The sequence below is a fragment of the Falco cherrug genome, chromosome 2 (genome assembly GCF_023634085.1).
Source record: "Falco cherrug isolate bFalChe1 chromosome 2, bFalChe1.pri, whole genome shotgun sequence".
In the NCBI taxonomy this organism is placed as follows: Eukaryota; Metazoa; Chordata; class Aves; order Falconiformes; family Falconidae; genus Falco; species Falco cherrug.
This window is the reverse complement of record NC_073698.1, coordinates 19,278,864-19,301,708: the sequence shown is the minus strand read 5'-3', so window position 1 is coordinate 19,301,708 and position 22,845 is coordinate 19,278,864. Positions and strand designations below refer to the sequence as shown.

The 22,845-nt window shown below is 40.8% G+C and overlaps 1 protein-coding gene across 1 annotated transcript; it reads right to left on the bottom strand.

The window, feature by feature from the left end:
* On the bottom strand, nucleotides 1-16,728 carry FDX1 (ferredoxin 1). Its single transcript, XM_055702531.1, has 4 exons — nucleotides 16,337-16,728; nucleotides 9,637-9,761; nucleotides 6,699-6,828; nucleotides 1-2,574 (listed from the first exon to the last, which is right to left on the bottom strand). The coding sequence occupies exons 1-4, from the start codon at nucleotides 16,495-16,497 to the stop codon at nucleotides 2,460-2,462; spliced, it is 531 nt and encodes a 176-aa protein (XP_055558506.1). The 5' UTR covers nucleotides 16,498-16,728; the 3' UTR covers nucleotides 1-2,459.
* Nucleotides 16,729-22,845: the final 6,117 nt, after the last annotated feature.

The window sequence follows — 22,845 nt, the reverse complement described above, 5'->3', positions numbered from 1 at the left end:
TCAGAAAGTGATATAAAACAAGATTTATTTGCAAATGATTTTGACAACAAGGAAGCAAGTATCTCCGAGCTGTGTATTTCAGGGATTACACATCAGTTCCTTTGCCTTCTGAGATTTCCATTTGCATGCAATATGGGATACCTCTAGGATTCAAAATGAACTTTGAAGCGTCCTTTTTTGCCTTGCTGTGCTAAGTAATTCCTTCCACAGGCACACTACAGGAGAGTCAAAGTCTTTGTAATGAGCAGCTGTCACAGGAAGTGCTCAATGAAACCTTGGCTTAGAAAGAAAACTGTCGCAAGAGCCGTTTCACATTTGTTTAACACAGTGTTAAGTGCTTCAAGATTCCCCCAAGGAGAAGTGCCTGGTGCTGTACATAAAACAAAAAAAAACCAATAGCCAGACCCAAACCAAAATCCAAGAAACCCCCGAAACCCAAACACCAACATCCACCCCTAAACCCAACAGCTATACCAAAACCTCAGATTTCTTTCCAATGTAAGAATGCACAGTACATCTGGTTATAACCTGAGTTCCCTCTCTTGGAAGCTAAAGAGCTGTATCTCATGTTAAAAAAAAAAAAAGTTCAAGATTTAGTAATAATTGCTATATACAGATGAATTCAGGACAAAGGCAATGCAAAGTGAGAACTGATTTACCTTAGTGCCCGATTGTGGGAGGGTAACCTCTAAATTATGGTTAGTCACAGCAGTTGAAGAGAAAGACAGCAGCATCTTCAGAACATTTCTTCAATTTATTTCCACCCTTCTACCCAGCATCGCTCTTTGTCTTTCAAAAGGCCAGGAAATTTCAACTCTGAAGTCGTACTTTGAGTTAGATGAGATAGGAAATGTATTCTGAAAGCCCTGTATGATTAAGTTCTCAGCAGACCGCATTAAGCATGTCTTGGTTTAGGGGAAAGTCCAAAGGGAACACCAGGAAACAAAGTAATAGCTACTCAAGATGGGAAATGAAAGAATCTGAACCAGATCTACTTTCAATACAGTTCTAGAAAACATTTCTTTTTATAACAAAGAAGGACTTATTTTTTCTCCTCTTCATGAAGCTCAGAATAATCCAAATATCAACACCAGAAAAATATTATTTTTCCCTCCTCTCCATAAATACAATAATGCAAGGAAAGATGTCTAGATGTTATTGTCATCAGTTCAAATAAGGCATTAATGAATGAATTAGATCATCCAAATGTAAATAAACATATTTATATATATATATTTATCTATAAAAATACACCAAAAAATTAAAATAACTTTATAAGGGTAACAATTATTGTGTTGGTGACGACCATTTCATTTAAGTATTTAGGCAACAAAAACTGGAGAGAATAATAGGAAGTCTTAGCAATATTATTTTATTTTGGTCTACTTCAGAAAGATTAAAACAAGATCCAGCTGAAAGCTCTTCATCATCAGCCCACACACTATGCCACCATGGAGGTCTCCCTACATCTTCTGGGGAACCTAGTCCATCTTTATGGAATAACTATACTTGATCATTTCACATCAACTGTTACTGAAATGATCCTCAGAGCAAGGCCCAGAATCTGCAAATCTCTTTAAGCTGAATACCCTAGCTAACACCAGACTGCCTCCTGAACAAGCTCAGAACTCAAAATGCAATAAAGATTTCAGAACAAATGTTGTATTGGCAAACACTGCCTTCTTCAATCCCAACTCGGCCATCTCCAGAGAATGCCAATAATTCACAATTACCTCCAGTGGTTATGTTCTCCCATTAGACAGCTCCAAGGCTTTACTCTTCTAAGTCATGCGTATCCCCAAATTTGTAGTGTAGTCAAACAAATACGGTTGAGGTTTTTTGACTTCTGATTTGGGCAACAGAGGTGCACTGCAGCAATTAAGCTGCAGGTGCCAACATTCCCATTTGGCCCCTAGATTTCATGGTTTTAATGGTATTTTTGCAAGACAAAAGTGGCTACATCTCATTAAGATTCCAAAGTTTGTAAAATCCCTACCCTGAAAACCCAGTATTTGCTGAGAAAGTATCATATTTACTAAGAGCGTGAATTAGCTCCAAGCACACCATGTTTAATGACAACACTTTAAAAAGACCCCACGCACTCTTGTTCTCTTACATATCCAGGTCTGAAACAGAGAAATGCCATGGGGTTTTTAGGAGAAGTCTTGTAGAAGTGATCCAGTTTTCAAACATCGTTAAAGGTTTTGGCATAACATTATATGAAATCTGTAATGCAGTTGCTAACATTTATAATCCAGTAATCATTTATAAGAAGTATTATTGCATTTTAAGCGTAAAAATATAGGAGGTTCTATAAAGAAAATTAAAATAGCATTAATCTAATATTGATAGTCATATAAAATAACTCACAATTATGTAAGTTTCCATATTTAATTATACATTTAAAAATAAGTTATAAAAATAATTAAGCTTCTTTAAAACCCCTAAGATGTTTTCTTTTAGGAGTTTTTACTCATATCTACTGATTGTCTAGCATCGGCAACAGCTTCTGGTACTCGAACAGTCATATTATCCATCGATTTCTTCAAGCAAATTTGGCAGCCTAAACGTGATCTGTAGGGAAATACGACATTGTCGTTAGTTTTAGCCAATCATATCTAACAGCATTTACCCCCTTATGCCTCCAACATTCAGCCATCCTGAACGTATTATGATCTAGAAACAGCCACTCTTGTACATGGTCTTAATCAAGATCAGTAGTGAACTGCATGCATCAATGCAAAGATATACGTGGCAATAATAATGATTTACATTAAATAACAGAGTTCATTGCTATCATCATTAAATAACAAGTACGTTGGAAAGGTATACACTGAGTACTTCCTATTGCTGAGACAACATATAGTAAGGGTGACCCTTCCACTTTCAATGGGTCACCAATAGTTAGGTCAAGTGCAGCGAGTGACATTTGATCTCCCAAAGGACATTTGGCATCTCTGAAGAGATGAAGGCAATGAATTTGAGTGAAAGCCTCATAAAAAGCATAACCTATCCTATCCAGGGTCCAATGTCTTCAAACTAAACAACTCCAGATTGAGTCATTAAGACAGAAAAGTAAGAGTGAAAAGACAAGAAACGTAGAAAAGAGAAGGCTAAAATACTCATGGCACCTGAGGAGATGTAATCCTTCACTTTTCTACCTATCATTTATTCAACATGAAAAAATGTTGTATGTAAGCAACTAAAAAATATTTAATACCACAACAAAATTCTGCAGACATTATAAGCCACTTTTATTACTGAGATATCTTTAATTCAGTGTCTATGCCTTGGTACTGAAGTACAGAATACTTAAAACATTGGCAAGGACGGGCAATATCCTGTAGCACTAGTTGAAGGATTTAATCAGTACAGGAATGTTGGCAGAGATATTATTAAAAAATGGTACTACATTAACATCTACACAGAACTCTTTCAAGCATGTAGTGATCAATTAAAGCCCCCAATTCAGTACTATACCCAAAAGTAACACTTTATGTAAGTGACTGTATACCACAAATTACTGGATTGTCCATATTAATACATACATTAACCAGAAGATTTAATCTCATTAATATGTACCCATAAAAATAGCTTTAGAAATGGAATCTTATAGATATGACTTCTGGTATTTATATGCAGCATTGCTCATACGGCTTAATTTTACTAAAGTATGTTTTTTCACTACAGACCAATGCTGACTGCATACATACTCTGTAGCGTGGCAATGGATTCACTTCATGTGAAATCACACTGCCCTTTGTTTTGAGACTGCTACACAGCAGTACAAAAACTAGGCAGCACTAAATAACACTGTGAGAAACAAACTACCTTCTCCTATTCAAATTCTTCCACAGCATTTACAGTTTTAGAGATATTTAACCAGATTCCTCCACCCCTTAAAGGTGAAGAAGCTTGGACCCCGAAAAAGATCATTTAGTCAATCCCCGCAAGCAAGCTATTTTTTTTTAAAACCAATTACTTATCCTTTACAGGGTCTCCACTCTTATCCCACTGCAACACAAAACTTAGTAAAGGATTTAAGTACGCTACATGAACTGTAATATTTTCTTCATACTCAGTGACTCAACTGAAGAATTCCCGTACCTGTTACATCCCTCTACAAAAGCTCTGTTGAATTCTTTGCTTACCATCATGTAGTACAAACTATAAAAAAGCAGCAGCCCACAGACACACGATTAACATGTCCAGTATGCAATCAGACTCACTGTTCTTCAGTTCCGATGATCTCATTTTAAAAGTTGGGGTGCTACCGTCCATTCCTTTGATGTGGAAGCAGTTTTAAACCAACTAATTAAGCCGTACAGACAGTAGTTGAGAAGTGTCATAGCTCCTGTAGAACGCCTGGGTGAATGCTACCTAGTCATCACCATTTGTCACTACCCATTTTACTTATTTGCTGTAATATTAATTCTATGGACTCATCCAGTTTGAGACAGACACTCCAAGAAGCCCTCTGCAAAGGAATCTTCCAGTGCACAGACATGGCGTAACATCTCTGGAAACAGCAATGCAAAAGAAACTTGACTTATGTTATCTTTTTATATTTTAAGTGCACCTTCTACATCACCCACAGGCTCTTCACGCAGACAAGCTTCCTGCTTCTGATAGGTTAGAAACAAAAATATTTTTCTACTTTTTAGCAAGCTGTTTCTCTGCATATTTTTTTTCCTTCGGTATTCTCTTTAAACATTTAACTTGCCAGGGCTTGCCTCTCCCCTATCTTACTACTTTTAATAATCCCTACTGTTCGACAGTTTGTCAAAACAATTTCATTTTAACCTTTCTAATTAGTCCTTCATTTACAAAAAAAAAAAAAAGCTCTCATGGCAGCTGCTAGCTGAAGCTTTCCCAAATACAGTCACTGACAAGAAAAACCTTTTATCCTTACACTTATGATAGAGCATAGTAGTGCATCTCCATTACACAAGTTTGTATTAGCACATGAGACCAGGTAAACTCTGGCAAGTATCAGTCACTCAAAACTCCACCTTCCAGAAGAAGTCATCCTCTCACACATATAAAAGATCCCTGGCCATAGGAAGAACACATCATGTTAGGAAAACCTGACAGCAGTACAAGTGTTTTCAGAGGGCCTAAAACTTAAATTCAGTTTGAAGAACTCTAGGAGAACATAGAAATATTTAAACAGAAAGCTCTGGCTTTCTACTGTTTGTCAGTAAAAGCTCCTTGCTTTAAATCTTTAATTAAAAGACAGCCAAAGAAAAAAATTTATTAGATCACTGGCCTCCAGAGCTATTTAGGATTTGGTTTGGCCCAGAATCTAAAAGGTTACTTTTAGAATTATGGTAGATGGTAAGAGTGAAGTAAACTCACCCTTAATAGGCTTATGATTTTTTTCAAAATTGAAAATGATTTTTGGGGAGACAGGAAAAAGGATAAAACAAAAGAAGCTAAAAAAAGTTTATCATAGCTTGACTTCTTTGCCTTTACAACCTCTCAGAAAGTTAAGATTTGGCTGAACTGAGAAAGTGTACTGTCACATAGAAACAATTACTATGGGATTCCCATTACTGATATAAGGAGATAAATGAGTTAACTCAGTAATTCTTCACACAGACATAAAAACTCAATGCTATATAGGCCAGGTATAAAGCCCTCTGACATCACTGGAAAAATTCTGCAAGAACAACTGGAACAAGCAGTTACCTTGAAGCGTGACAGAAAGGGCTTATGAAACCTTGTAAGGTGGAGCTGTCTACTGTTCATACAGGTATGTTCTATGATACAGGCTACATGTACACCAGCAAGTAGCGCAGCCCACTAGGAATGAGCCTGCGATGAAGATGCGATACCCTAATGACACGGTACATGATGGTGGGAGAGATGTAGAAAAGAGGGTTACTTCAGAATACCACTAGTCTGATCCTATGCACCGAAATGCCCATTAGCAGTCAGGGCACATTTTGGGATTAGTTTCACCCAAAGGGGAATCTGGCTTGTGTGCACCAAGAGCACTCTGACACGAGTCAAAGCATGACAAGCGGGGACACTGCCATGCAGACACTGTTTATCCTAGAGAAGGCTCAGGGTGAAGATCTTATCAAAGTACATAAACAACAGTGGAGTCTCCATCTCTGGAGATACTCAAAAGCTAACTGGACATGGTCCTGGGCATTGGCTCTAGGTGGCCCTGTTTGAACAGGGGGTTGCACCAGAACACCTCAAGAAGTCCCCTCCAACCTCAGCCCTTCTGTGATTCTGCAAAAAGATCTGACCAAAACTAAAATACCAGTGTAAACACATTCATAAAATACATTAACTAGCTACAGGCTAAGAAAGACAGAAAAGAGAAGGGAAACAAGAACATAAAAATTCACACACATGACAGCAGCAACAAAGTTTTTGTTGAAGGAAGTGGGTTTTTGGTCTTTTTTTCAGCATCTGACACTTCCACATCAGACACCTCTGAAGAGCAAGTACTGGTAACTGCCACTCTTCAGTTACAAAAACTGAAGTTACTACTTCTACTACTACTACTACCATCTTTTTAACATGAATTCGGATAAACAATATTTAAATTTGACAGTCCCATTTGTGTAACAGAATTCAGCTATTCATTAAAAGCCCATTAAGGCATTTAAGAATACTGGACTGCCCCATCTGCAAACTCATCTTTCCATTCTTTGATGTACTGAAGTGTTATGCTGCCTTACGTTTCTGTGAGGCCGTATGCCAGGTCCAGCATGTCCATCTCTTCATCAGTAATTGCATCTAGTTTCTCAAATATGTGGTCTTCAAAGATTAAATGGCAAGTTGAACAGGCTAGCGTTCCTTCGCATGCACCTAAAGAAAAAAATAATTCAAGATAACAGAAAATCCAAGTTTCAAATTACAGCACAATTTCAGAAGAAACCTTTTATATGTCTCATACAAGAAGTATCTCTGTTGATTAATAAAATTAATGTTTCATATATTCCCACATTCATGTATCTACTCTGCATTCAACTGCCAATGGTATTTCTACAGTCCCTACAACATTAAGATTTACTTGAATGCTGTAGTTAATTAAAATACTTAACTAATTCTCTTTCTACCATTTAAAGAGAGAAAAGTTTTCTACTGTAAGAATGCAAAAGCAAACAATGCTGCTATCAACCAGCTCTTCTTAATTTATTTCCAAGGTTGATTCTTCTATCCTTCTCTTTCCCATCATTTTGGGGCTTCCTCAAAAAGTTCAACAGAGGACACTTGCTATACAAAAAATTCCCCCGATGTACAGAAAGGAGGGATTTTTGTACTTGTTATTTTTTCTCATTCAACAGAACACAAATTCACAGCAACACAAGTAGTCAGGCATCAGCAGAGATCGTTTTCTCTGTGTCAGAGGCCTACATGTATTACTAGGTAATGCAGCCCAAGCCAAGGATCTAGGAATTTGCTATGGTTGAACAGAATAAGCATCAACTACACCTGCTTGCTAGAGCAATTAAGTCATCACAGAACAGTGAAAGTTTGAACACTAACAAATTTGTCTCTGCCACTGTATAGGGTTAGCACACAGTTCTCCCCTTTGCTGAAAAACAAACATGCAATTTCAAAAGGAGGAGAAAGCTGAACTCTTCATACTTGCGTAGAGACTGGAGTTGGGGGACACAAACCCCCACCTCTGACTTAAACTGGTAAAAGAGAAGCAGGTAGTACTCTTGATTTTGCTTTCCCTGGAAATGAGTAAATAAGTGAAACTTGGCTAATGTATCACGACTACACCACCTCTGTACCCATACAGAAACAAAGGGAAGCAAGGCTGTGAGTATAACCACTGCTATGAAAAGCAGTGGGATTCACCATCAGACCACAAGAACCACACAGAAAGTACCATGCTGTTACATATAGTAACGGTATCAACAGCATATATTCAAAGTGAGCATGACACTGTACTAGAAGACTTGAAATATATCATGTATTCAAGTACCTACAAATGCATGTGAAAAAGTTGAGTTTAAATAAAGTGTCAAATAATGTAAAGTTTGTCATTCAGCAGTTTAAGTGTTTTAATGTTGGCGGAGGTGAGGGAGAAAGGAGGGGAAGAAAGAACACTAATCAATCTATTTGAATAGTGAAAGGTCTTTCTGCAACTACAAAGCCAGGAGCAGCAAACAAATCGAGTGCAGCTGAATCAGTCAAAAGTTTTCGAAGTCCTTATAAAGATTATTATTACTGCACTTGGGATGCCCCCTAGTGACAGAAGTGAACAGGTAAGATATACATTTTTCCCCTCACTTTTTTCTAAACACAGAACATGCATTTTTACATTACTTATACTGCATTATTTCTCTGCCCTCGTATGATGTTTCATTAACAAATGATTATTGAAATGGGACTAGCATATTACAATTGAAGATTGTTAGAGTATTTCCAATTTTTAGTTTGGCTTCTGTTTAACAGCATTATCTGTTATTTCCCGCCCCCACCCTTACCACAGCGCTTTAACATGGCTGATGCTTACACAAACTAAGAGAATATTTACTGTAGAATATAAGCAGACTAGCCATATTTAATAAATGACACAGAGCTAGTTACCCCAACCCGTAATGCAAAAGATTTTTTAAAGAGCTAATTCTTCTTCCCCAGATGTATGCAAATCTAGACATAAGAGTGGTCTCAGACATAAGTCTGAGATTTAAAACCTTATCAAGGATTTTATTCTAGCAGTGAAATTTATTTGCACTTAAATAAAACACACCTCAGATTTCCAACAGTGCTATACTACCCTACTTTCCCGCCCCTCCCCCCCCCCCCTCCCGGCTAATTGCTCCAGGCTATGCGCATGCACTCATGCAAACTGTACTTTCACTTCCTGCTTTATTTTGTACTATTAATTCTTAAGCTAACGTTCACATAAATACTGGTCTGGAGGTATTTAATCGCCATTAACAAACATCCCTGCTTTGCACGGGCAGAATTCTACAACTTCAATGGAACTAAGTACAGAAAGTGCAAAAGCTTGAAGGAATACAGAGGTGTTGTAACTTCCTCCCATTTTGATTTTAAGCAGAACTTGCACCGAGTTAGAATTTCACCAGGGCACTGGTCTCCTTTACCCCAGTCTTAATAAGAATTAAAATTCTCGCTCTTCCCTTCCAACCAACATGGATTTGGTTGTTTCTTTCGCTTAGCACACAAATACTACATCAATTTGTGCTACGAAAAGCCCAACAATGAACTGAGACAGCATAGCAACACCGACGTAACCAGACACTGTTAAAAACACACCAGTTTTGTGTTGTCTCCAGAACCTTTCAGCTCACAAGAGTCTGCAGGTGGCATCTTTCAGACTCCACCTTGACAGCACTCTGTCCACATTCCCCTCCTTGAACATTCAAGCAAGGCTCACCCCAAATATTTTTTTGGTACTTAACCCAAAATATTCTATGCACCTGCAGGAAAGAACAAATGGGGAGAAAATCCAAATAAAGTACAGCTAGGTTTTATAAATAAATTCATAAGTAAATATTCATTTATAGTTGGGCTGAATGATCTTAAGGGTCTTTTCCAACCTAAATGATTCTACAATTCTATTAATATTTATAAATAAACTGGTAACATAACGATGTCTAGACACTGAATAGAGTATTCAGTGAATCTACTTACCAAAACCGTCTATGTCTAGATTATTATCAACAACAACATCCAACAGTGAATCCCCAGGTTTTCCTTTGGCTGTTAATTTGTCACCATCACGATTTATGAAATGAACAGTTATTTTATCTTCTGAGCTGAAAAAGAAAAGTATGTAATGGAATTAAAGAAAGAATTATACAATTTTTTAGCTCTTTAACATTGACTGAATACTATTAAAGCAGTAATCAACTCTAGCAGCACAGAGACCTAACTGACTGGCTTTTAAAAGCTGTAACAGGTACAGCCATTTATTGCTGTACATTGAACAAAGGCCATGAAAAATAAGAAGGAAAACTTGGTTTGTGTTTTGTCACTAGGAACTATACAGAATCCTGATGTTTTACCTTTCACCAAGTCAGAGCTATTTTATTTTAGGCACAATAGTCGTACTTTTATCAAAGCAAAGAGCTTATGTAAAATGCTTCTCTCCACAGCTTTCTGTGGACCTCTGCTTTGGATTTATGAAATTTTAATTGTTCTCATCATTAACATTTAGGATGAATTTTAAATTTTCCCATTCCTGCTTAAAGTCCAAGACATTTTACTTTTTAGTTCAAAATTTGATTCTCCTCTCCTCCCAAACATGGAAATACTCCAAAAGCAGAATGCTTTTATTGACCACAGGTTCTCTTAGGATTTCACCTTGTAAATACCAATTCCAGTGAAGTTCAAAGTTTGGACATTGCCTTCAAAGAAAGGTGGCTTTGTATTTTCCTGCTTTGCTTTTCAGGCAATTAATATTTATTTAAGAAAGAAATCTCTCGCAGTCTGCATATACGTTTAAGACTAAAGCTTTTAATATGCACAAAACCCCAAGATTCTTTTTGTGTTCCATATTATGTTATTTGACATGCAAATTAAAGGAAAGCTTTTAATATAATAACAAATAAAATACAGTTTGTTTGCTTCTAAACAGACTATTTTCTTTCCTACAGAAAGTGAGCAAAACAAAAAAAACTTGTTGGATGGACAGCAAAAAATCCTACCAAGCGATAACAGATACAAATAGAACAACTGAAAGCTAATGCAAAAATGTGTTTCGATGTGAAATCCACGTTTAAGAACAGCATGCTTAATATTACTTCTGATCTTTTTTAGTAACTGTGGGCTTTGGGTGATCTATCATATGGAAAACACACACGCTTGAAAAATCAAGTTGCCCCTAGGAAAACTTAACTGTAGAGCTGAATATTAAAGCAAAAATTTAAAAATAGCCATAACGAAGCATCAGTGAACAGATTATTTTTTGAACTGGTAAAAGAAAAGGTGTTTTTAGCAATCTAAGCCCTAGCTTGTTTTTCAAAACAACAAATGTTTGTTGCTCTAGACTTAATACACTTGCCGCAACTGTAAGCTCAGTTGGCAGCAGTATGCACCGTGATTCACTATGATGTCATGTTCAGTTCTTGTCATATCATCACTCAGTCCATTCTCCAGAAGGAGAACACAAGCTACTATTAACTACAAATTCATTCCAAAATTATAATCGATAATGAAGGATTGACCTTGCTGAGCTGCAGAATGCAACTGAAGTGTGCACTATAATAAAATGCAGGTATCTTAAGATATATCTTCACAAAATGCAATCAGTGTTGCACAGTCACCCATGATATCAAAGAACCACCTCAAGCAAACTGTTCTGTGAGGGTTTAAGTTACCAGTTTGCTTTTTGTTTTGCTCCTTTGCTGTGCTAACAATTCTCACAGCACAACCAAGGAAACAAGAACCCACTTCTTAAACATACTAGCACAAAGTTCACCACCTCCATTGGTAGTTTAAGACTTGCAATCTAAACCCATCATCTGGAAAGGTATAAAGTCACATTCTGACAGCCAAAGTAAACCACTACCGCGTAATGTTAAACTGGTTGACAAAGCCCTTCCAGAGCTCACGGAAATACACTCTCATTTACAGAAATACTTCTGTCAACACAACCCTGACAGGACACACAATGCAAGATGTACTTACACTTAGGGGCATCCTCTGCCCACAGCAGAGACTTGGCAAGTACTAAGTATTTCTTCCAATATCCGAAACATACCCCCATCCACTATTACAGGATGAGGTGATCACAAGTAACATGGACCAAACAGCAAGATTGGAACCTTTGTAACAGACAAGTCAATCTCACTCCCAGTTTTCAAAACACACCTGAAACTTGTCTTCACCTGTGATTACACTTTCATCTGGCATAATACCACAGTGTCACAAGAAGAATGGTCCTGCCCTCCCTGCTTTGTTCCTTTCGCCCCCAGAAACAAAACTGGCCCAAACACAACCTTCACAGGTCAATGTCCATACAAATGTCTGAACCAGCACACAGTCAGATCTGCCACTTATGTGGCATTTACATCAACTTACCGCCATTGTGTTACTTCAACTTTGTGATGTAATAACACAATCTAAGCTTAATGATCGGCTAAACCTGATCTCTTTAATATAAAAAAGAAAAGTGGGTTTGGGTGGTCCTCACTCCAAACTGCCCTGCCATCATCCTTACACCTGTACTACAGCAAGTCAACTCATTTTGCTAATCTGGCTGAAAATCAACCATAGTAACACAGTAGCCCCAGCTGAACCAGCAAGCAAAACTGACAGAAGTGCCACTGCCCACAACAAAAATGAGTAAACAGGAATGGGATCCTCTTCTCAGCAGTAACAATCTTACATTAGCTTCAGCCAGTTGTGGAACTGCACCATGGCTGTGCACGCCTAACTGGTGTGGCATGCAGCAACAGGACAAACTAAAGTACCACCACTAAGTTAATGACTTTTGTTAAAAGATCACTAGAGTAACTAGTCTTTTCTACAGGATCTAATCCACCATGGTTGATAAATTTTAGTTTCACTTATTTGTAATAAACTTAGAGACAGCCTTCTTAAGTCTTCCAGTAGGATGTTTTTCTGCTATTGCCATCTTTACCACTCTTCATATAGCCAAAACGTGTAATTTTAAAAAAATCACTGAGGCTTTATTATGCATGAGCATGAGTGGTGAAAATACTTTCAGAAGTGTGTGTACATAATAATCAGACTAGTCAGACATTCAAAACACACAGTGCTGATCTTTTAAATGACTATGAGATATCATTAAAAAATAATAATCACACCTGCATGAAACAATATTTAGACTTCATAAATTTCAAGTAACATGGCTTTTGTCTACCCATACATTGTTTGCGTGAAGAAAAAAACCCTAACCAAACACTACCATACTGTGAACTAGTCACAGGCAACGCACATGAAACGTGCTAGGTCTATGCAAGTATAAATAGCCTCAGGATTATCAGGAATGCTGATTCTTCATTCTCCCATCCCTGCCTTTGCCTTCGGCAACTTGGGTGCCACAGCTGGAGCACCTGCCAGTGCAGACAACAAAAAACAACAACAAAAATAATTGAGCACCACAGCCTTCTCCACATGCTAGATAACCAGGTCTTCCGGAGAGGGCCTGCATTTTCCCTAGTCTTCCTTTTATCAGACATACCAATAGAAGCTTTTCTTCTTGCCATTGATGCTCCTGGCCAGATTTAATTATACCAGGGCTTTAGCCTGAACCCTGGCTGCTTGGACAATTTCTCAGCATCCGTTCCAGGATACCTGTCCTTGCTTCCACCCTCTGTAGGCTTCCTTTTTGTGTTTGAGTTTCTTCAGGAGCTCCTTGTTCATCCATGCCAGACTCCTGGTACTTCTGCCTGACGTGCTCTTTGTTGGGATGCCTCACTCCTGAGCTTGGAGGAGGTGATCCTTGAGTATCAACCAGCTTTCTTGGGCCCCTCTTCCCTACAAGGCTTTATCCCACGGTACTCCACCAAGCAGGTCCCTGAAGAGACCAAAGTGTGCTCTCCTGAAGTCCAGAGTAGCGAGCTTGCTGTGTGCCCTCCTTGCCACCCTAAGGATCTTGAACTCCACCATGTCATGGTCACTGCACCAAGGCTACCCTTGAGCTTCACACTGCCCACCGGGCCCTCCTTGTTGGTGAGAACAAAGTCCAGCATAGCACCTCTCCTTGTTGGCTCCTCTATCACTTGGAGAAAGAAGTTATTACCCACACATTCCAGAAACCTCCTGGATTACTTATGCCCTGCTGTGTGGTCCCTCCAAGAGATTATCCGGTCGCTGAAGAGCCCCATGAGAATCAGGGCTTGTGAACATGAGGCTGCTCCTGTCTGTCTATAGAGGGCCTCATCCACTCAGTCTTCTTGATTGGGTAGCCTGTAGCAGACCCTCACTATCATGTCACCTGTCCTTGCTCTCCCTTTAATCCTGACCCATGAGCTCTTGTTTGGCTCCTCATACATCCCGAGGTGGAACTCTCTGCACTCCAGCTGATCATCGACATAGAGGGTGACACCACCTCCTCATACTGTCTGTCCTTCCTAAAGAGCCTGTATCCTTACATTCCAACACTCAAGTCATAGGAGCCATCCCACCATGTCCCAGTGATGCCAGTAAGATCACAGCCCTGCTGCAGATGTGCACCCACCTCTTAATTCCTCTTATTACCCATGCTAAATGCATTGCACAGAGGCATTTAAGTTGGGCCTGCAATAAAGCTGGCTTACTGGCTGGCAATGGTAAATTTAACAGCCCCACCTAACTGTCGGAAGAGTTTCATGAATGAAACTATTATACAGGCCTCAAAATAAAGAGGTTAATCTGAACTAATCCTTAAAACATGTAGTAATTATGTTGTGCATCAAAAATATTGTACGGCTACCTACACAGGTATAAAAGAATTCTGAGATAACTACTATTCGCTATGAAATGAAAAGGAAGGATAATGGATAAAAATGGAGCAAGACAAAGAATGAAATGGAAATGAACACGTAACACCTGATGCTTCACTGAAACACCTGGGAACCTCTGCTCACAAGAGTCACCTCAGGTAATGATTTTGTATAGCTAGGTCTTCATCCTCTAGACACAAATACAGCTGATTTTACATACACAAAGAGTGAAGCATCTTTTTATCTCTTTACACTGACTGTATATTTGAACAGCATAAAGTTCAAGAACTGGATCTCAAATAATACAACATCCAGAAATGGCAGGACTAGAGAAAATAACTTGCACATAAAAGGAGAGCACACTAATATAGATCATATAGAAAGAAGTGTTTTCTTTTTCTCCCAACTCATTTACTCATTCAGCCAAGCGATTACATGGAATATATAAACAATACATTTGAAATACTTGCTTAAGAGAGCTTTTTTGCTGGTATGCTTGCGCAATGAATGTGAATAAATTCCAATCTGTATTCAGTCTGTTTGTTAAAGACCTGAGGGATTACTATTATGTAAGGAAAGGTTTTCCCTTTTTAGTATTCTTTTTCCTCCTATTTTTACCCTGTTCAATAATTTCAATAACTTTTAAAAAACTTGACAATATTTTACAATGGCATTTTTCTATTTTGAATTAAAAGCTGCGAATCAGGGACCTCAGTATAATTATCATCAGGGCACTCAGACTTATAAGACGCTCAGCTGGGTCACTCAACTATCAACTGCCCCACCTCATACGGCAGTACTAGAATAAAAAGTTACTTTTAATATGGAAAGAGGCTATCTGCTAGAAGTAAGTAAAAGAGCACCTACAGGAATGTTTAAAAGCAAACTACTGAAACAGCTTTGATGGTGAGGGTGCTACCCAACCCTGTGGAAACAGGCTAGGCTATGCCCCTGATGTTGGGCAGCTGACTGTGGGTCCTGTTCTGAGTCAAAGAAACTTCTCTGGCAATCAAGTAAATTAGGCTTTTAGGACTTCTGTATATTAAATACAGACAGCTAACTGTAGGCTCTGACCTATCTTTAAATATACAAGCTGCAAGCCAGAAGGCCATGCATAAATACAGTCTTTGACTACATGCAGTAAGCTGCAAATCTATCGTTGTGGGCTGTGGAATATTAAATGTCTACAGGCATAATGCATTTTGCAACACCTACTCATACATAGTGGTGAAAAGAGGAGGTGTTCTGCACACTTAGACGCAGAAGAGCTCTTTAGTAATGAAAAACTATACCAAAGGCCGAAGATATCTTTAGTATTGGGCTCTGATGGGTGCTGTACTTCCACCACAAGCCTAGCCAGTCACAGCCGTTTAGAAAACGAGTTTGAACACAGGAACCCTAGTTTAGCTTTCCGTAACATTGTAAGCTCTTTCAGCGGGGCTCCAGGTCACATAGAGCGTGGTGGCTTAACCGCAACGTGCGGTCCCTCGGCCCGGGCCGACCCTCCGGCACCTCCAGCTAACAACCCCCGGCACGGCTCGGCCTACCCGCCGTGGGCGCCCGGTCGACACCCCGGGGGCAGCCCGCCGTCAGGCTCCCCCGCAGCGCGCTTCGGTGCCACCGCCACGGCGAGAGCCGGGGCGCGGAGGCGGCCGGGACCTGGCCCGAGGGGGCCAGGCGGCGGCGGGGCCGGGACGGCGGGGCCCTGCGGCCCACGACGCGGCGAGCGACCGGGGAAAGGTCACGCCGCGGCAGCACAGCTCGGCCGCCCCCACCCGGGCGGCCCGTGCCACAGACGGCCGCCGGCCGCCGGCCCCCGGTGCCCGCAGCACCGAGGCCCAGGCGGCGGCGCGGCGCGGCACGCACGGCACTGCTGCGGCGCGAAGGCGGCCGCCACCGTGAGGAGCCAACCCGGCGCCTCGCGGCTCCGGCCCTCTTACCTGAGCACCGCCCGGGCAGAGAGGCTGAACAGCCGGGCTGCCCTCACGGCAGCGCTACCGCAGCCCGGCCCCGTCCCGGCTGCCGGCGAGGCGGAGAAGAGCCAGCGGCGGGAGGAAGCGGCGGCAGCCCGCAGCAGCCGGGCCGGCCCCGGGGCAGCCATGGCGGCAGCAGGTCGGGAACGCTGGGCCTCCGCGCCGGCACCGCGGGAGGGCGGGGGCAAAGTCCCACCGCTTACGCCTCTGGCGCGAGCAGCGGCGATTCTCGCAGCTGCCTACGCAGCGCGCTTCCCGCCCCCCTTTGCGGGGAAAGAGCGGCGTTACGCAAAGTGCGCAGCGATGCGCTGAGGGAAGGGGCCGGGCCTTACGAACACCGCTCGCCCCAGGGGCCGCCTTTCCGTCAGCTTCCCTCTTACTCCCTCAGAGCGCGCTGCGGGCCGGTGGACGCTCTTTGGTTCCCAAATCCAACAGCTAGCCTTAGTCTTCCCGGGAGGGCGGTCCCGCGGAGCTCGGCCCCTTGCCGCCCTGCCTGGTTGGGTCTGTGAGGGATTTCTTGTCACAGCTTGGGCCAGGGCCAGGGCTTAGCGCTGCCTGGGCCCTGGCGGGGTCCCTGACACTGTGGAGGTGACACCCAAGGAGCTGTCACTACATCCCAGATGGCTCCTCCATCTCTGGGAGGCCAGGCCTGCGAGGGACTGGGCTCCCTGGCTGCAGGCAGGGCAAGAAACATGGCCCCAGGGAAGCAGAGCTGGCAGCTCGGGAGTCTCAGCTGTCCACCGGGCTGTCCAGGCAGGACCACTGAGAAATTCCCAGTTCCTCATTACTATTTCTTACAACAGAAGATCAGCTTCTAAAACCCAGGCATCAGCAAAGTGACAGCAGTGCTATCAGAGGTTTTAACAGGAGGTGAGCATTCATGGTGAATGGTTGAAATACCAGTACATGCAATAGGAAATTCTGAGATTTTCTGAGCAATTACAGACTGCACTTGTAGACTTAATTTGGCTCTCTGCAATGTACACGTTGCTCTACAAGCCTGGTTAGGTTAGATGGTTATGTGCATCCCCTTCACTCTGCTGTACCCAGACCGGAGAGTGTTGAGTGAATGAGGAAGAAATGGAGCATTTACTTTGAAATGATTCAAACAGGAGGAGAAATAAATGGGGAAAAGGAGGAAATGTTGTTTATTTCTATTGCACTTGAGGTAGCTGATGCTATTCCTGATGTCTTACGATTTTACAAGTTTTTTGTCACATTAAAGTAAGATCAGAGAGGGAGATAAAATTATACTATATAACTTTAACTGGTGTATTTTCTTTAAGGAGAGGAGAGAGTTGTGGTGAAAATGTCAAGGGCCTCCAGACTGGCCATAAACCAAGTGACTTGAATGTGGCATTTTTCTCCGCTTCAGGTATATAGCTCCTACCCTCTTATGTTAGATTCAATGTTGTTAGAGTGATTCCCTTTACCTGTTACAAATATGGCGAATGTCAGATTTTAATAGTCTGAATCTTGTCTTTTAAGCTTTATTTCAATTATTGCTATGTCAAAGTAGCCTTTATAGCACCTACACTTTATGAATCTCATTATAGCAAATCTGTTTCAAATAATCATCCTTTACAATCCAGTATTCTTCCCATGAAAACAAATTCAATGTTCTCCCCATCTAGATTTAGCATAGGCTTTTTAAAGAGTTACAGTTATCTAGATGCACAGTATATCTCTGCATTTCAGCTGACATGAGACTGACCATTTTTCCTGTACCTGTCACAGATGCTGCCAGTAACTTTACACAGGTTGCCACTGTAATACAGGCAGGACAGCTTTCAGTTGTTCTTTGATTACTAGCAAAATAATTGCATTTGTTCAAATACACTGTTCGTAGAGTAACATCTTTTAAACGTAACTGAAGTAAATGCACTCAGTATGTTTATTAAATCATATATTAATATAAATGCAGATAATATATGTGAATATAGCATAGAGCAGTCACTGAAATAAATACTCCGAGGGCCAGATCCTCAGCTAGTATACTGGTATCCATTCACCCATACTGTGCTCTTTTTCATTAGGTTCCACTCTTTTTCAACACAAAGGAATGAGGCCACAAAAAATAGTTTATTTCAATATTGTCACTACAGTATAGGGTTATATATGCAGTACTGCTAAGGCAGTATGTGACTAGATACATACAGCTTTATGTGCATTTTTAATACTCTAAAATGAAAAAAGCACATCAGATAATCTAGTCTGACTTTAACCAGAAGGCTGCTTGTCATAAATTAATGGTTAATGCAGGAAATAAGCCTGAAAGGGACCCTCTGGACCTTCTAATGTAAACATTTGCTGCCACATGCAACTCAAGTAACTAAATACAGAAGTATTTATCCATTTCTTAAAGGTTTCTTGCTGGTATTAACTGCACTGAAAAACAGTCCCAAAATGTCATTACTTGAAAGGGTAGAAGGCTTAATTATTTATTAATTTTCAAGTAATTTCTTTTATTAATTTTATTCTTATTGTAGGATTATTTATACCGATTTGTGTCTGGTCAGGGCTGCCCATGAGTTTAAATAGTTTTTGTTCTTTGTGATGTCCACCCATCATTTGTTGTACCCTGTCCAGCCGTTTTATTTTACTGTTGCTACTAGTTTCCTTTCATAAGATTGGAAATGCTTACTATTCTCCTGATTATCCCACTTAGCTATTTGTGCATATGTTAGTTTGAATTCACCCTTGTTAAACATGGGTGACTAGTTAGTACACTCACTTCAGGTCTTGTACAGTGTCTTTAATAGAAATGTATGGCCCTGACACATCCTAGGATTGCATTTGATTATTTTTTTTTCATGTACAAATCAAATTAATAGCCTCAAATCAGTTTGTCATCAGTTAATATCCCGTATGTCCCTTGTTGCTTCTTATTAATGAAGCCGTCATTGACAGCAAGAGTTCTTGGTTCCCCCAAACTGAATGTAAGTTCTTTGAGCTTTGCTTCAATCTACTTTGATACAGTATTTTCATTCATACACCATTTTATTGAAGAAGGTCATTTCCACTAATCAGCTTTACCCCATGTTGGACATGTTTCATAGCTCTGTTCCAGCCCTCAGACTGCCATGGCCCTGAGCACATTACCCCTTTGCAGAAGTTTAGTTGGCAGAGTCCAAGGTCAGCTCTTTCACTGATAAGAGCAGTTGTGAAAAAAAGCTAGTAGTGAGGGCCTGCCTCTCCCTTCCTTTGAGAGCCACTTACAAGCTGAGGCTTTGCACGGGCCCCTGCCTGTGCCACCATGCAGCTGCGCAGCAGCCCTATTTGTACTGTCTTGCATCTCTGCAAGCCTGCCCCTGATCCAGACTCGCTGACTTGGCATTCTGGCTTGGCCCGGAACCTGCCTTGTCACTGTAGGCCTGCTGGGTAACCACTGGAGCGTGTCTGACCCTGACCACTGTCTCTCAACCAAGCCTTGACTCTGGCTTGCTGCTCCACATCCTGGCTCTTTGTGGGTGAGGTGACTGCTTTCACCTGCCTTGGCATTGTGCTTATCTCTTGGCACACCTTCTGTTGCAGAGCAGCCACCACTTGCTGCTCTCTAACACCCCACGCCTCCCCCCCCACCAAACACAGAACCCTCCTAATTCCCTCATAATTTCTATATAATGTGTGCTTTTGGGTGGGCAAGCTTGAAGAGAATGGTAGAGCAGATTAGGTCAGGACACCTCAATGAAGTAAGTGTAGCAAAGTGAAGTAAGAGAAAAATTACAGACTGTGTACCTAACATCTCTCTGAATCTCATGTTGCTTGTGTGCAAGTTTTTGTTGTTTGTCTCCATGGCATGTTCATTGTAATAGTAAACACTTTTCAAGAAGCGCTTTCCTATGTATTTGTATATGTTCTTGCACATTGGCAAAGAGATGTAATACAAATACTTTTTATAATTATGCCCTCCAATTCTTTACTATTTTTTAAGTTTATATTTGTAGGAGGCCAACAAACCACTAGATGGCAAACAATTTCAGCGGGATAATCGACAGATATTCACCCAATATTCTGTCATCAGCTTCATCATTGAGGCCACAGAGTGTAGTCCCATGGCAATTTATAGAAACCTGGGGTGAAGCTGACATGGTCCTTCTATTCCCTGCCTTTCCCTTCCTTTTGCTGTTTTAGTGTTCATGAACCAGGTGTGGGGTGGATTCATACAGGTCATCTGTGGAAAAACTAACTGGGAAGGGGCAGGGGGGGGATGGGGGGAGAGAGGAAAAAGAAGAAAGTAAGTGGTTTCCAGCCATTTCAGTTCCATGAACCAGCCTATAGACCCCCAGTGCAAAACAAGTATTCTGGGAAAACAACAATCCTGTCTTGGATTGTTTTATGGTACTGTGTAAAGGTACTACATATTCTTCTATTTGGAATAAAATTCCAACGTTCAGGATGATGAAAACATTACATATATATACACCAATCATCAGCAGATGATTTCTGTAAGTTACTACAGATAATCTCTCCGAGTCCTGGTTTTCTATCTACAAGAGATATGGCATGGAAGCATATTTACAAAATGCAAATCCAGATGTTTTACAGTTTTTCAAAATAACAAATCTACCAATTAATCAGGCTTATACCAGACTGTATATGATTACCTTTTTTGGTCATTATCAAAGTTTTGTGTGAATATGTGTTTTAACCTGGATTTTCTTGGAAGTAGAATTCTGTCAAATTATCCCTTTCAGTTGAAATGCTCAAGGAGATCCAGAGAAAGGAAAGGATCCATGTGGATCTTTGTTTTTTGTATACCATCTCCTGCTAACCAGCATGGGAGCAGAACCATCTCATCAAAGTTTCTTCTCTAACGTAGTATGATTTGTGATACCCTAGGATTCCCTACTCTTTTTTGGCATGAGTCTTTCGGTTCAGTTCTCTGACTACAGTTTCTCTATGATTACAAGAGTGCAACTAAGACCTCACAAAAAACCACGGGAGAGCAGCAGGTTGCATTACTGCACCTTGGCAACCTTCATGTGACTGTGGGCAGGAGCTGTCATGTGAACTGCTGACACAGAACATTTTCTCCCTGCTTTTTTCTGCAAGCTATGCCACCTCCAACCTGATTTTTCTGAGACCCATGTAAAAGACAGAGGTCTTCACCTGTCCCTGACAGTTTAGTAGCACAGACCTTCATCTAATGTTCAGCAATCAAACTTAAATAAAATGTAGTCATTAATCATAGGAAGATCCAGCCAGTAAGAAACTGGTGGAGATTCAATCTATAGCTGAGCAAGAGGGACACGCAGGTCGGGCACTTTGTTGTTACCTTCAGCCCAGAGGCACAGGGTTTGAGAGCAGTCAGGTATGAAGTAACCTGTGCTTGAAATAAGGCAGGAATGTGAAAGAGAAGTCATCAAACATGAAGGATTAATGGATATGTAAAATACTCATGGGGTGGTTGTTTTTATTTGGGGAACTAAAGTGGTTTGTAAGTCTTTCTGTAAAAGGCAGGTCATCTGAATACCATCAAAGTGTGTGTGTGGCTGCCAAGTGATTCTGCAGCTAAAGGGGGATTTGGGAACTTTGGGACTTTGTTGGTGAGTATCTGGTAGCTGCAGTGTAGCAGGACAGGAAGGTCTTTATTTGCAATTGCTTCGTCTTTGCTGGTTTCACTGTAGCACCTGAAATACAGTGGGAAACAGATGGAAATGTTTGGGGTTTTGTCACTCAAAAAGGTGGTGCTTTGGAAATAAGCCAGAGCCTGGTGATACCCACTCAGAGAGGAAAGCTTAAGAAGGGGATCTGTCTTATGACAGGAAGGTGAATAACTGCCATGGAATTCTGCTAAACCATAAATGATTTGTTGCTTCGAAGGCATGGTTCTGTCATACATAAGGGACTGCAAAATCTGTGTGAGAATTTGCATCTCTGAGTAGGAGATTTTAAAGTTAGTTGTCTAGAAGTCTTTATACTCTGTAATCGAAAGGTATGCGAGGTTTTCCACAGGAAAACTTTTCTTACTCTTCTGAATTTCTGAAATTCTTCTACTTCATGTTATGCATAGCATTTCATAGCAACAGCTCCTTCCGATGATAAGCTGGAAAAGTGCATGGACAGTTTAATGTGGAATTTTGAAAACAAAGCAGAATTTGTCATCACTGAGTTAGAGCCAGATTTCCATTGTGAATATTTGTCTCCATCAATAGGGGATCTTAAAGTGTGTTCAAAATACAACTGTACAATGTCATGAAATGGAAATCCACTGCAGACTATTAAATACAAAGATACCATGTCCAGCTCATGGCTGAAGTCCTTGATCTGCAAGTTTTTGGAAGATGGGCAGATATTCTGGGAAAGTTAGTGCTGGTGCCATTCTCACATTTTTTCCCATATGTCAACTTCCACACTTGCTGGAGCCAAAATACTGAGCTTGAGGGATCTTTGGTCTAACATGAAATGGACTCTTCTTTGGTCTCATTCCTTCCTAATTTTCATGCATATAATAACACCCTGAAGTTGAAGTT